Source organism: Ammospiza nelsoni, chromosome 3, assembly GCF_027579445.1.
Source record: "Ammospiza nelsoni isolate bAmmNel1 chromosome 3, bAmmNel1.pri, whole genome shotgun sequence".
In the NCBI taxonomy this organism is placed as follows: Eukaryota; Metazoa; Chordata; class Aves; order Passeriformes; family Passerellidae; genus Ammospiza; species Ammospiza nelsoni.
The window spans coordinates 74,715,202-74,729,854 of NC_080635.1; the positions used below are offsets into that span (position 1 = coordinate 74,715,202).

The window sequence follows — 14,653 nt, forward strand, 5'->3', positions numbered from 1 at the left end:
CTCATACTCAATTAAGCAATGCTGACTCCTGAAATGTCTTTCAGCTTATGTTTCCCAGGAAAAGAAAAACAAACTACTTTAGATGAGCTGAAAGTAGTGAATTTATGTATGAGCTGAGATATAGATTGTATGCATTTTAACAGCTCAGACCTGAAGAGATGTATCTTCATTTTACAGAGAAATAAAGAAGGGAAAAAAATAAAAATCAAGATAAGGAAAAAAACAAAATACAAGTATCTGTACTAACCACCTAACTGCGATTTTTAACTATGGAGGAAGTCCCCCTCTCTGGCATTAGCACATGATAACTCAGTTATCAACTCAGGGCTCCAGATGGGTGCAAGATAGACATATTCTCAGAAAACATCAGTATCAGGCCTAGGAACAGAAAGACTCACATTCCTGAGGTTTTAAACCACAAGATTATTCAGTGCTGAATTTTAGAAGATAGGCAGTGTGAGATACAGACAGCAAATGATAACTTGCGTGATCCGTGTTTAAGCAGAAGCTTCCTATCCCAACAACTGTATTTGAAGCACCACCATACCCCCACAGCTCCCTCCTGTATATTAAGCATTTCTCCCTCCCTCCCTCCCTCCCAAAACCTTCTTCTCCCCATAAGGCCATTTAACATATCATTTTATTCACAAGTCTCCTGTATTTCATCTGGAAATTTCTAGAGTGCTATAAACACCTTATTGTGCTTTCAAAACCCAGACTCCTTTAGGATTAACTGTAATTCAGCCCGGGACGTGGGAAAAATAAATCTTTAATCCCTGAAGAGTGGGTGATCCAATGGAAGGATGGATAATGAGCCTTCCCTGTTGCTATCTTTTCAGTGGGTTTCAGTTTGAGCTCCAGCACTTGGATCCACGCTCAAGAGAGAGCAGTCCCTGCTGGGTGTGAAATAAACAATGACAGATCAAAGCCATTCCCTTACCAGCCTTTTCTCTGTGCTGGGTTTACTACAAACATGACTTTTTATGCTGCTTTAGTTAAATACGTTTGTGGGGATTTTGGGGGGGGGGGGGTTCTTTGGGGGAGAGGGTTGGGGTTGGGTTTTTTTTTGGTAGTTATGGCCCCTGGTAAGTCCCTCTGTGTTTGTGCCAGGTGCAAGACACAACCATGCTGAGAGAACGAGGAGCTCACTCCTTCCCTTCACTGCTATTCAACGTTTATTAATTGCTCAGAGGCTGTCCCCCTAGACTGACCACGGCAAAACTCAGCTTTCCTCTTTAAAAGAAACTCGGTGACTTTGAAAAAAAATACTTTCAGAGAGCATCATCTGCACTTATTCATCAGGTGGCTGTAGACATTTTCCATCGAGCACGGCAGAGGGGTCTGCGGTTGGAGGCGCTCCGCTCCGCTCGGCTGGCGGCGGTGAGACGCTGCTTCTGGGAGATGAGAGCGCATCTCGCGCTGCGTTACATGGCAGCGCCTGTCATCATCACAGCGATGGTGCTCGATAACGACATGTTTGTAGCGCTGCCTGACAACACAAGTACATCCCAAAACACTGCTCCGTCTAGACCGGGGAATTTTGCAGAAAAGCATCACTTGTGAGCATCCCCGCATACCCCAATCGCCGGCCAAACATCTGCTCTCAAACCAGCGCTGCTGCTTCCAATCGCATCGCCTTCACCTTTCATCGCGTAGCACTCTCATCCTTGCACAGGGGAGACCCAATCCGTGCATTAACCTCTTCCTGCCCCGCAGCAGGGATCGGCCGCGCCCGGGGTCCCACTCCCGCCCCCCGCACGGCGCCCCCGCCCTTCGCCGCGAGGCTCCCGTAAGCACCGACGCGTCCGCGCCCGCCGCCCCCCCCGCACCGCCCGGCCGGTCCCCCGCCCGCTCCGCGGCCGCGCTGGTGCCGCTCGGGGCGGCGGCGGCGAGCGCGGCTCCGGCACCAACTTTGGGAGCGGAGCGAGCAGAGCATCCCCGGCGGGGGCGGCGCGGCCATGCTGGGGCCGGCGGCGCGGATGGCGCTGGGCGCGGGGGAGCTGCCGGGGCGGCTGCTGGCGCTGCTCTGGCCGGTGCTGGTGCTGGCGGCCGCCGCGGCCGCGCTGCTCGTCCTGCGGGGGCTGCGGGACCGAGGGGCCGTGCCGGGACCCCCCCGCCGCCGCAGCGCCGGGGAGGCGCAGGAGGAGGAGGAGGAGGAAGAGGAGGAGGAGGAGGAGGGGGATGGCCCCGCGGGGACCGGCGGCCGGGCGGCCGGGGCGCTGCCGGCGCGGCAGCCGGAGGAACAAAGGCGCACGGCGCAGGTAAGGTTAGTGCGGGGTCGCGCCTGGCCGGCTCCCCGGGACGGGACGAGCATCCTTCCCTCTTCCCTCCCCGCACCTTCTCAGGGCAGAGAACAGTCCTGCACTCTCTGCGTCCGGCCCCGCCGGGCTGCTGCCATCCCATCTCACCCTGTCTCGTCCCATCCCATCCCGTCCCGCCCTGGACGCACCGTCCCGAACCTCTCGGTGGGATTCAGGGGTGAGGGGCTCAGCATTCCCCGCTGAACCCTGTGGTGCCATCAAGATGACAGTGCAGGGCAGCAGGTTGCCCGAGCACCTGGCTGGGGGTGCTGGCACCGGCCTTTCATCCGCCGTTCTGTCTGACAGCACAGCTCCATTTGAGATTGATTTTCTTTGCAGGGAATTGAGAAAACTCCAGTTAATGTCCATCATGTTAAGAAGGAATATACACGAATAGTATCCATACTACGGTGTTAATACAATGTGCTAATTGTGTGTATTTACTCCAAATCAAAGCTCTCTTGTTGCAGCATGAATACCTGGCTGTGAGCTGATGACCATGGCCACCCTGTTGAATACGTGCTGTGAGTTTGATTTGATGCAGTGTTGAAGTTTCTGTATGACATTGTCATGACTGTTGCTTTGACACACTGTAAGCTGTATGTAGCAGAAAATCTCAGTGTAAATTACAGAAAACAATTTCACTGAGGCACTGCAATATGGAAAGTAAAGGTAACAGAATAACTTACCAAACACAAGTATGTACTTAAAATTAATGCATCGAGCTTTTTTAACATTTTAATCTGTTACTGTTGTCTCCTAGGTCTCATTTCTGAGCAAGACAAACAAAATGTATTTGCAGGATTTTTTCTAAGTGTGCTATAAAATAAGTGGGTTTTTTCCTCAGGAACAGAAATGTGTCAGGCTTTCCATTGTAACGCTAGTTTTCAAGGGTTTATTATTTTGTCATGGAAGCTTTAGCTTTTAGTTGTATTATAGTTATATTTTAAATAACTATTCCATTTTAGGGCATTTTTTTTTCATCAGTCAGAGCAGAATCTTGACCTGGCAGCACAAGTACCCCTGAATTAGTAAAGAACAATTAAATCCAAAAGCAATCTGAATAGAGCTGCCAGTGTCAAGGGGTGAAGAAGGATTTCAGTAACAATTTTATCATACCTTTATAATCATCAATACCAGATAACTTGAATTGCCTGCAGAACAAATGAAAATTTTCCAGAGCCACCAATACTGGAGGCAGTGTGGGACAGGAAGGGGAGACACCCACTTTATTGTTTAATCTGTTACTAATATCTCCTAAGTCTCAGTTGGGAAAAAGACAAGCAAAATGAATTTGCAGGGATTTTTTAAATGTGCTCTATAAAATAAGTGGTTTTGTTCTTCATGAACAGAAATGTGTCAGAGACAGTCCAGGTGCTGTGATGGTGGCAGGGTTATTAGTTCAAGCTGAAGGCATTGATTTGAATAGATACCTTCTAGTCAGAGATGCTGCATCTCACAGGCCTAAGTAACAGAAACCAAAGAGGAGGAGGGATAAACTGAAGGGATAAATTTGTTTACAGTCATGTGCAGTTTCTGCCATTAATCTCATCTTTTCCAGTGCTGAGCAATCCCTACTCTTTAGGGACTGGGTTCTAGCAGTTGCATTTACACAGTAGCATCATCTTCTGTATGAGACCCACTGATTATTGTGGAGAGTATGGAAAACATGGTCCTGAGGAGGTGGAGGATGAGAAGAGGATGATCAAGAAAAATAACTTAAAAGATCCTAAAGATAGATAACCCAGAGAAAATATCTTGCATACTGAAAAGAAAAACGAAGGCTTGTCCTCCCATGACAGTACTGTGCCCTTTCCTTTCTTTGTTTGTCTCTTTTGTTTGCTTTTCCCCATGTGCCTTCTCCACTGCTCCTTGTCATTTCCCATCAGATTCTCTCTGCCTTTGGAACATCATATCCTTGGGGCAAAAACTGTATCTCCTTACTTAAGTGTAAAATGCTGCACTGCTTTGGCACTTAGCTGATGGGAGGATGCCAGAACAGCCAAACACCTTTGATATGCTGAAATTTGCATATGAAAATCTCCACCAAAGCAGCAGCAGAGGTGTCATTAATAACAAAGTCTCCCATTCATACACATGGCCAATGTGATAAGATGGGGTGTGCAGGATGGGACCCCCTCTCTGCTGCCTGCTGAGATATGAAAAAAACAAGAAACAAATTGCCTCCAGTGCTCAGGTGTGTTGATACATCCCAGCGGCCAAACATCTGCATTTCCTGGAGTGGTGGATAAGTCAAGATCTTAATTAAAAGAACCTAGGTGGTTAATTATTTTTTCAGTTTGGGAATGCATGTTTGCCAGTGATTCCCAGTTGCTGCCCCAGGGGTAGGCTGTCAGGTTGCCTTCCCATGAAATCTGTTCTTTCGTGGCTGCAGTATGGTGTAGGACTGATCTTCATCCCTTTGTGTGTCCCTGCTCCCCATAGCAAATGTCCAGGAGCCACAGTGCCCTGTTAGACCCAGACTGGGTGGCTTCAACAGCTCTTGTGAAATCAGTCTGTTGAACAAACTTTCATAGAATCATGGCATGGTTTGGGTTGGAAGGGGACCTTGAAGATCATCTGGTTCCAACTCCCTTGCCATGGGTAGGAACACCTTTCACTAGACCAGGTTGCTCAGAGCTCCGTCCAGTCTGTCCTTGAACACCTGCAGGGATGGGGCACCCACCACTTCCCTGGGCAACCTGTTCCAGTGCCTCACCACACTCATGGTAAAGAACAACTTCTAAATATCTAATCTAAAGCTCCTCTCTTCCAATTTGAACTCATTCCCCCTTGTCCTCTTACTACATGCTCTTGTAAATAGTTCTGCCCTATGTTCCCTTGAAGTTCCCTTCAGGTGGAGGAAGGCCTCAGTTGGATCACTGTCGTGGTTTAGGAATGGTAGTGCCCAATTTAGTGTGCCCACCAAGATTCCCTAAAACCACGTGCTCCTCCCTCCTGCTCCGCTCTTTTCCCCTCCCATCTGCCGTGGGATGGACTTGAGACTTGGAGGCACAAAAGGTAAAGATCATAAACTGACATAAGATCAATCTACTGGAAACAGCAACCAGATAAGAAAACAAACAGGAACAGGAGTAATACTAATGACAGAGGCTACAAGAAAAGAAATTATTTACACAGAAGCCCCTTGACAATAGACAATACCAGACTGGAAGGAGCCCCTTCTCCCCAAAAGAGGGTCCCTTCCTCTGGCACCCCTGGTCATGACTGTAAGGTGGGATAGAAAGGGCTCCCGAGTCCTGGTCACACCACCTGACAGCTTCTGCAAAAAATTAACCCTGTCCTGTCCAGAACCAGGATAATCACCCTGAAGTTGTCTCTTTTGCAAGCTGAACAACCCCAGTTCTCTGAGACTTTCCTCATAGCAGCGGCTCTCCATCCCTCTGATCGATTTGCTGGCCTCCTCTGGACTCACTCCAACAGGTCCATGTCCTCCCTGTGCTGGGGCCCCAGGGCTGGATGCAGCACTGCAGGTGGGGTCTCAGCAGAGCAGAGGGGCAGAATCCCCTCCCCTGGTGCTTTGGGTGCTGCCCAGGACAAACTTGGCTTTCTGAGCTGTGAGAGCACATGGCTGTGTCATGTCCAGCCTCTCACCCACCACTTTGTTCCAATGGATACATGGCCTCCACACAATCACAAAAACACATTTTGAATGTGATCTCATTATGCATAGAAGAAAAAGTTACATTCTGGCTGTTGTCACACAGCCATACACACAAAAAAAAAAAAAAATCTAGAAATTATGCTGAGTGTGTTTAGTCTTTTTCAGAATTGCCTTTTCCTTAATTTTGGGAAATTGCTAATGAGACTTGCTGTAAGCCAGCTGATCTGAATGGCAGTTGTTGAGTTGGGTGGTTTGTGTTTATTCAAAGTTTTTGGGCTGTTCTGCGAATTGATCAGTTGTAAAGGAGAACATTTTTTACAAATGCAGTGACATCATCTTCCTTAAAAAGCTTCTAAAAATATGCACCATCTGATACATTCCAAAAGAAAGCTTTCTGCTTTTCTGAAGTGTCTTTATAAACTGGAGATACTTTTTGCATCTTGCAGGATTGCTTAACAGTACCAGAACTTCATATCCATCCCTTCAGCTCCAGAGTTTCACAAATAGCAAATAGAAGTTTTCTTTTACCCTTTCAGGTTACACAGTATTTTTCATGCCAATGCAACACACTTGCACAATTAATTTTATACAGCTGTCTTGGATGAGCATTGATTTTTGAAGCATTCTGGAAGGTGTTGGAGTTTGGTAATTGCCTCCTTAAAATGGAACCTTTATCCCTTGTTGAGATGGATCTCTAATTAATCAGAATGGAAGATGCCAGGAAACTGATTTCTTCATCTCTCCTCACAACAGTAGTTTTAATCTACTCATGCTGCAGAAACTCTTTCCCCAGATATATTTTTTCCCCCGATGACGAGGGCAGCTGAACTGAGGCAGGTATGTGTCATGTGTGATTGTGTTTTTGGCTGCTGTGTGGCTTCTCATGTGTCCAGGGAAGGCTGGCCAGCTGGAGGACATGTAATGCAGGCAGCATCATCTTAAGGATGTTTCCCTAAATTTTCTTGTGCAGATGCTTTTGGATGTGAATGGCTACATACATATGCAGTCCTGGCTCCCACTCCTTGTTATCAACCTGTGTTTGTGCTCAAGGGGTTCCTATGGGCAACTCCATCCCTGGGAATATGTGCAGATGAGTGGGTTTTCTGTGCTGATGGCCCAGATCCTTTTCCACAAGGTTCTTGGAATATCCATTTGATGGGAGAACTGCCCCTTTCTTTTCTACATTAGGTGCCTTAAGGGAAAGGGAAAATTTCACATATTCCTAGTGTGTAGTTCTATTTAGTTCTGTCTGTTCGTTGCATGTGTTTCCCATATAATTTTCCTTTCCAACAGACTCTTTTTTCCTACTGGGAACATGTTTGTCTGTGATTTGAAATGATTTTGCCAGGGAAAACTTTGTGTTACCATATATCAATAACAGCTATTAACAATAAAATTATTAGTACTTACAGTATTGATCAAAACCCAGGATTCTGCTCTCTTTTCCCTCCCCTTTGCAGACATGTCTTTGTAGCGTTGTGAGCAGCCATGTCCCAAAGAAGATCCTTTATGTCCTTCTGCCATGCATGGAGAGCCACTCAGTTTCCTTTGCTAACAAACCCAATGTTTTTTTTGGCTTTCCATTTTTACCTGAGCAGAAATTGCCATTTTGTTATCCTTTCTCTAGCTGTTAGAATGAGTGATTTTCTTTGAAGCTGCTACTTTCCTGTTTCTCTGATGGCCTCTGCCTAAACCCCATCCTTTCTCCTCTGACAAATGCAGGCTTGTCTTTTCCCATTCACCTGGTTCCCATTGGTTTAGGGAATTGGTCTCCCAGAGCAAAGTCCATTATCAGGACGAGACCATGTGGCAAAGCCAGGCTGGCCAGGATGTCTGCTTCCATTTATGAGTCAGAGTTAATGAAAGCCAGCCCTGCTTTGTTTCCCAACACGTTTGTCTTGCCGATGGCTCGCTGTCCGTGGATGGAGAAATGCAAGCCGTGTCTGGCTGCAGCAGCAGCAGCAGCAGCACTTAGGTTTGCTCTCCCTGTGGTCCAGCCCCTGCTTCTGTGCACTGGAGACAAGAACCCACCTGCAGAGAGCCAGCAGTGAACTGCAAGTGGTGCTGTGAGCAATCTGACTCAGAGCATGGAGTGTAGGGAGCAAGGATCAGATCTTCCAGAGGATGCTGAGAGGGATGAAGCCTTCCTGCTCACTTTTCAGCTTGTTGAAGATCTACTGGGAAAGCTGAAAAGTGCAGTCATACTTTGTTCAGTTGTAACAGAGCATGTTTAAGGGAGATTATTTATTTCCCTGCTTAGAAAGTCCTTTTTGTTCTTTTCTCCCACTCCCTCCCTTAACATTTTAATTTAATGCGTGTTGGTGTTACTTTTGTCATACCAATATTGCCTTTTGGCCTACATCCATGACATTTTTCATGTGTTGTAACAAAGTGAAAAAAAACTCCAGTTTTTTTCACTGGAATTGAGCACTATGAAACAATTTAATTGAAGTACTTCTTAAATCTGGAAATGGTTTTGTGTTCACAGACCCCCTGCCAGAATGGGGTAGCTTTGCTTCCTTTCATTTCCAGTGTCCAACCCACTTAATTTGAGTTTTCTGAAAGTGGTAGCTGAGAACAATTTTCTGAATCTTTATTCATGTTCTTAAATGAATTTCCTGATTTCCAATCAGGAAGCATATAATAGCTCCCTTTGGGTTTCATAGGCTGAGTTTATTTTGTCCTAGTATCCCTCTACTGGGCAAACTTTTCCATGCCTTCCTCAGGAGGGCAATTTTAAGCACCTTTCCCAAGAGGGACAAAGGGTAGTTAGTGAACCTGAAGGTGATATTCACACAATTTTTAATTACTCCTCTAACCAGTTGGTGGCACTGAGATGTGAAAGCAGGCAGCCTGATCTGATAGACACAAAGGTGTTGGGTTTTATAAAAATGACTAGTCTAGCAAAACTATTAAAATGCATAAAGGTTAAGTTTCTAGATGTACAGCTTTATGACTTTGAATACAAGGCTTATATACTAAACTCAGCATTATTTAGTACTTGGAGATGTATCACTTTGCCTCCTTCCTTTGTGACTTTATGTAGAACTATATTAAAAGAATGAAATAAATTAAACACTAGCTCAAGAGAATCAGAAATTGCTAGGTTCAGAACTATCATCAGAAATATAACCTTAAGTTACATAGAAAAAGGAAAAAAATGCAGGGGGTGGGGGGGGAAATCCTGTTCCACTGGGTCACGAACCAAATGGCCATGAACTAAAAATAATCTTTCTATTGTTCCATAGAATGTGAGTAGAAATTAATATGCTAAGTCTGATTCCACTAAAATTCCTGATTCTTTTTCTCTGCATATATTTAATGTATTTGGAATTGCACTTATGACTTAATATAGTCATTTAATGTGGTGGATTTAGATGTGTTTTCCCCATACAAAACGACATTTTTCATTAAGGAAAAAATTCTCCTGACAATATTAATTTCTCTTTAATGATTGCATTAGGTTAAATGAAATAAAATAATGAAAATTCCTTTTTCCTTTTCATAGTGGCCAAATGGCACGATAAAGAGGCATGACTAATCCCCTACCCTAAGGGCTTCAAAAGGAAAGAAAGGGGTTCCTCAGCCACACAGCCAGCTTACTGCCTGAAAAAGGGTTGGATAAGGGCAGGATTTAATACAAAAGGTCAGGCTGACATAATACATTTCCACTGAAAGGAAATAGAACTCAGTAAAAATTCTTGGTGATGAAAGAAAGGGAGTTGCTGGCATTACTGAAGGATGGCAGAGAAGCAAGAGATATTTCAGGTTAGAAAAAAGCATCACCACAGTGGTGGGACATTTGCTGAGCATCAGTCAGTGGTCAGGTTTGGCATTTTTTTGCACTCAGCTGCTTGTTAGGAGGGATGCAACAAGGTTGAGGAGTCCCAGGTGGGCACTTAGGGCTGAATAGCCACTCAGTCATCATGAAGATCCCTGGGACATAGTAAATGACTGTCAACAGTATATATTTAACCTCTTAGTCAGTGATGGAGAGACAGGGGGACGTTTGTCTAGCAGGTGAAATAGCATTTCAGTAGCAAAAGTTGTGCTTGTCTGGTAAAAGTACGCAGCAGTCAGGTTGGCAAAGCACTAAAACCAAGTGCTGCAATTTTCCAGCTCCTTGCTTGTTGTCATTTATAGAGAGAAGGTCCAGGAACGTGATCCTGCCCCAGCTGAGACAAGTCTGTCAGAGCCAATATCGTTTGCATCTTCCCTGATCTGTTATTGCACTCAGCATTTTCCTTCTGGATTCTGCCTGCCTGTGTGAGGGCCCTGTACAGCCTCAGGCTGTGCTCGCTCACACGGCCTGGGGAGGAAGGCACTTTCATGTCCTTAATCCTGACATTTCCTTGTCTCTGCCTGCAGTCCCTCGTGCTTGCAGAAGCATCTTGATATAAAGAGAGTCTAACAGGAGGTGGGCTGTCTCTTATCCTCTCATCTCTGTGTTTCTGAAAGACGGCAGTAAAGCATCCTCCTCCTTGCCTCCTAAGCTGGTGTTGCTATTTCTGTGCCCATGGTGGCAGTCTTGCTCAAAGTGCCTTCACTTGGGAGGTCCATTTGCAAAGCTTTTAGAAAACAGTGAAGATTTCATTATGGGAAAAACAGGAAAATCACCAGGGTTTGATGACACCAGGAAGGAATATTTCACTTACATGTTGTTTGACTTCCCTCAGTCATCTTTTCTTGCATTCATCCAATAAAATTCAGTTTTCCTGAAGTGCTGTTGTATGATTGAAAGTCATTCCCCCAGGATTCTATATTGCATAGGAATTGTTGTCTTCTGAGACAAGATCCATCTGTATTTTCACATATTTAATTGGACAGAAACATATGCTGAGAAAGAAAGAATAATATAAACTCAAGATTTTCCATATCTACATGGTTCAAATTTTCACCAAAATGCCCCTGGTTTTGTATTTTATATCCCACATTTTATGTGAGAAGCTGCTTCCCTCCCTGCTGCAGGTAGAGTGGAATTTTTCCCTTGAGCAGAGCAGGAGATGGAAAATTATTTGCTTTGTGGTGGGATTTATGGAGTGCCTCTAGTAAATGAACCTGAGAGGCTTAGAAGAGAGTGCCCATGGGAAAAAACAAGACAGCCTTGCTAGCTACTGACAAATGTTGCTGGGTTTTAACAGAGAAGTAATTATTTTACTAATGTTCAGAATAACATAATTGTAAACAATTCTATTGTTTGCGTTTGACAGCCGAGGGAGACGGAGGAGATTTTGGCTTAAGCTTGTAATGTGAAGCTGGTGGAATTACTGATATAACAGGCAGGGTTTTGCCTCCTGCTGCTGTGATGTTTTACTGGAAGACCCTGAATCAGTATTGTTTGTGTGCAAATTCCACCATTTTGGGGCTTCCTTTCCTAATCATTGTGGAACTTGGGATGAACACCAGCCTGCTGGGTCTGTGTCCACCATGGGTTTGTAGCTGGTCTGGAATTCCAAGCAAACACCTCCAGGGATGAAGCATTTGCCAGCATACAGGTGCCTGTCATGCACTTCAAACCAGACCTTTCTGAGACTTGTGAAAAATGGCTCTAAAATCCTCAAAATATCAAAGAGATGACTATTAAGAGTCTGAAGGATTCAGACAGTGACAGTGGTCACAGGGGTTCTTGGATGAGGGAAGAGACGGGAATGTTGACTTCACGTTCAGAAGGCTTGATTTATTATTTTATGATATATCTGTATTACATTATAACTATACTAAAAAGAATAGAAAGAAAGGTTTCCTCAGAAGGCTAGCTAAGCTAAGAAGAGAAAACAATGAATAACAAAGATCTGTGGCCTGGACAGAGAGTCCAAGCTATCTGGTCTGTGGTTGGCCATTAATTGTAAACATTCAAGATGGCCCAATCAAAAATCCACTTGATGCATTCCACAGCAGCAGATAACCATTGTTTACATTTTGTGTCTGAGGCCTCAGCTTCTCAGAAGGGAAAAAATCCTAAAGAAAACGATTTTCACAAAAGATATCTGCGACACAGCCCCACTGGGTCTGCTGGGGAGAGACATGGGCAGTCACCCACAGGATTTTATCTGCTGCTAACTAGTCATGGCCCCATCTCAGGGACAGAGATGACCTGTGAGAGTGGGGAGAGGGAGGAGGCAGGAGGAAGCATCAGCTGCCTTCCATTCCCCAAGGGGACTGGGCCCCTGAATTCAACAGGATTTGGATCCAGGCAGGGCTGCCCTCATGTGCCAGGGACCCCCTTGTCCCCAGCAGAGGAGGCAGAGGATGGATCAGGGATTTGGGTGACTGCCTGAGTCAGGCTCCCTTCTGGGAGATGTGGGTTTGGCTGGGCAGCCCAACAGGTCTGATGGTGAAGGAAGCCTGGGCAGGGCTGAGCAGCAGGTGCATTGCACAGGGAGAGCAACCTGCATAAGTCAGAGAAGTGCCTTACATCCAGCAAGGAGCTGCTCTGTGTGCCAGAGGCACCTGTGGAGGGAGCTTCAGCCTTGTCTTGGATGCTGCTGGCTCTGCATAGTGTGCAGTGGCCCTTGCTGTCTCAGCTGCAGATTTACAGCCTTCCATCCCTGTAGCTGTGGCTGGCAATTCCCAGGGAATTCTGAGACAGCTGAGACATTAGTTAGACTATAATTTGAAAAGTCCTTAAACATTTCTTGTTTACTTTACTGGATCTAGGTAGGATAAAATCTATTCTTTTAGTTGGTCAGATAGACTTGAGAGGGAACATAAGGCCCACCCCAACTGGTAAACAAGAATTAAAAATAAGAATATTAAAATAAGCCCTCTCATGTCTATGCTGTTTCTTTAAGACAGGCTTACCCTATTTGAAAAACAACTTTGATCCTAGACAAATCTTATGATAAACCACAAATATGTCTGCTTTGGAATAAGTCTTTGTGGAGTTTCTGGATTTACATTCATAAAGGCTTAGCATACACTAATTAATTTGGAATAAATTACTCCAGTTGGAACAAGGCCACAAATTCTAGCCCAGATTTGTACAGGGGGTTACTTAGCTGTATCTTTCAGACTATTAAATGTATTATAGAAAGGTATTGAAATAAATATATTTTTATATTTATTTACACATACACACACATGTATATGTACTATAATGCATTTTGTTATTATCCACTTCCTAGGTTCCAGTGAATGGCCATCTTATCACATCAGTCAACATCAGAGAGAAAAAGCTCCTCAAGGTACCAGCAAGAGTTTTAGAGTTTACATACTGTCTTTTAAGAGACAGTTGTTTTAAGAATGTTCCTTTTTTGAGATAGTTTGTTCTTCCTTGGTTTGCTGCAGATGATGCAGGAATATATGACCATGTAATTTTCTGGCACAACCACACTGTAGTGTTTGTCACTGTCACCACAAGGGGGATGGTCTCATCATCCAAGCCCAGAAGTGGGTGCTGGAATCTCCGGTATTTCCATTCCAGCTCTGACAGGGACATTTCCTTGGGTCTGTATAAGGGTTTTACCTTGGGCATTGAGCACTTGTACTGGTAGGGAAGAAGAGGCTAATGCTTTAAAGAGCCTCCAAGGCTTTACAGCAAGTTCCAAGTTGCCCAGAGAAGCTGCCTGCCCTGTCCCTGACGGTGTTCTAGGCCAGGCTGGATGGGGCTCTGAGCAGCCTGGGCTAGTGGAAGGTGGCAGGGGGGTTGGAACTGGATGGACTTTAAGGTCACTTCCAAACCATTCTGTGATTTTGTGACTCTAAGTGAGGAGCAGCTCCTGAGCCTGGGCAGGGAACTGTATTTTCTGGCAGGGGTTTCAAACCTTGGACAAATCAAGAGCCACTGTTTAAACTAGAACATTTAAAATTTATGGTTTAGGGTTAGTGCTACCATTTCATCAAGCTGTATGCAAATGGCCTCAGTTACTCCTGTGCCCTTTCAGATTAGTGCAAACTGCAGATACCTTCATTAAAAATAGGCTGTTCCATGGTTTGAAGTGTGGGGGGGAAGGTGGGGCTGGGGTTTTTTTGTTAAGCATTGGCAGGGTCCTAACTCTTGATTACTGCATTCCTGATTTTAAAGGGGGTAAATACTTTAGACTTTCCTCCTTCAGAGGAAGAACATTAGAATTTAGGAAGAATTAATGCAAATCTTACTACAGAGCAGGTACCTGAAAAATGTGAACTTTCTAATCTAGCAGATAAATTAAGATTTGTAGGTCCAAAGCAATAGCATTTATTGGTTTGGAATTTACAATAAAATCTGCTCAGGAAGACTTTTGCACATACTGAAAAGACTCCAGCAACCCTCTACTCTCTCTGAGTATCATGGGTTGTATCCATTTCACAACTATTGCCCTGACTCTTTTTTTCTTCTGGATGAAACATAACAAATACTTGTTTTATCTTGCTGCTCTATATCTCCTCCATACTGCAGCCTAAGAAGAAGAGGAAAACCCAGTGCTCAGAAAAGGAAGTGCCAAAAGATCTGCTTTCTGTGGAAAAAGACAAACTGCAAGAGGAAGAAGGTAACAAAAGATCTGATTCTTCTGTTATCTGATGCATATTACCAAATAATAACATGGGATGAAATATGTCAAAAGGGAGGCTTTCTCCACTATTCTAGAGTTCTGTGTTAGTGGGGAAAGCTGCCAGTTTGAGAGTTATTTTATCACCTGCTCCTTCCTATGTGTAGCTACGTGGACAGGTGCTGTTGTGATCTGGTTTAATTACAGAGGTGTAAAGGGAACTTTTTAAACTCTCCTTGAATAAAATGGATCAAACCCTG

The 14,653-nt window shown here is 44.7% G+C and overlaps 1 protein-coding gene across 1 annotated transcript in view; it reads left to right on the forward strand.

Annotated features, from left to right (window-relative positions):
* Window positions 1-1,958: 1,958 nt before the first annotated feature.
* LOC132070692 (protein LYRIC-like) overlaps window positions 1,959-14,653 on the forward strand; it is a 30,812-nt gene continuing 18,117 nt past the window's right edge. The window contains exons 1-3 of the mRNA XM_059467677.1: window positions 1,959-2,261; window positions 13,050-13,109; window positions 14,303-14,393. Coding sequence (XP_059323660.1) covers window positions 1,959-2,261; window positions 13,050-13,109; window positions 14,303-14,393 — 454 coding nt within the window. The remainder of the gene's footprint in view (window positions 2,262-13,049; window positions 13,110-14,302; window positions 14,394-14,653) is intronic.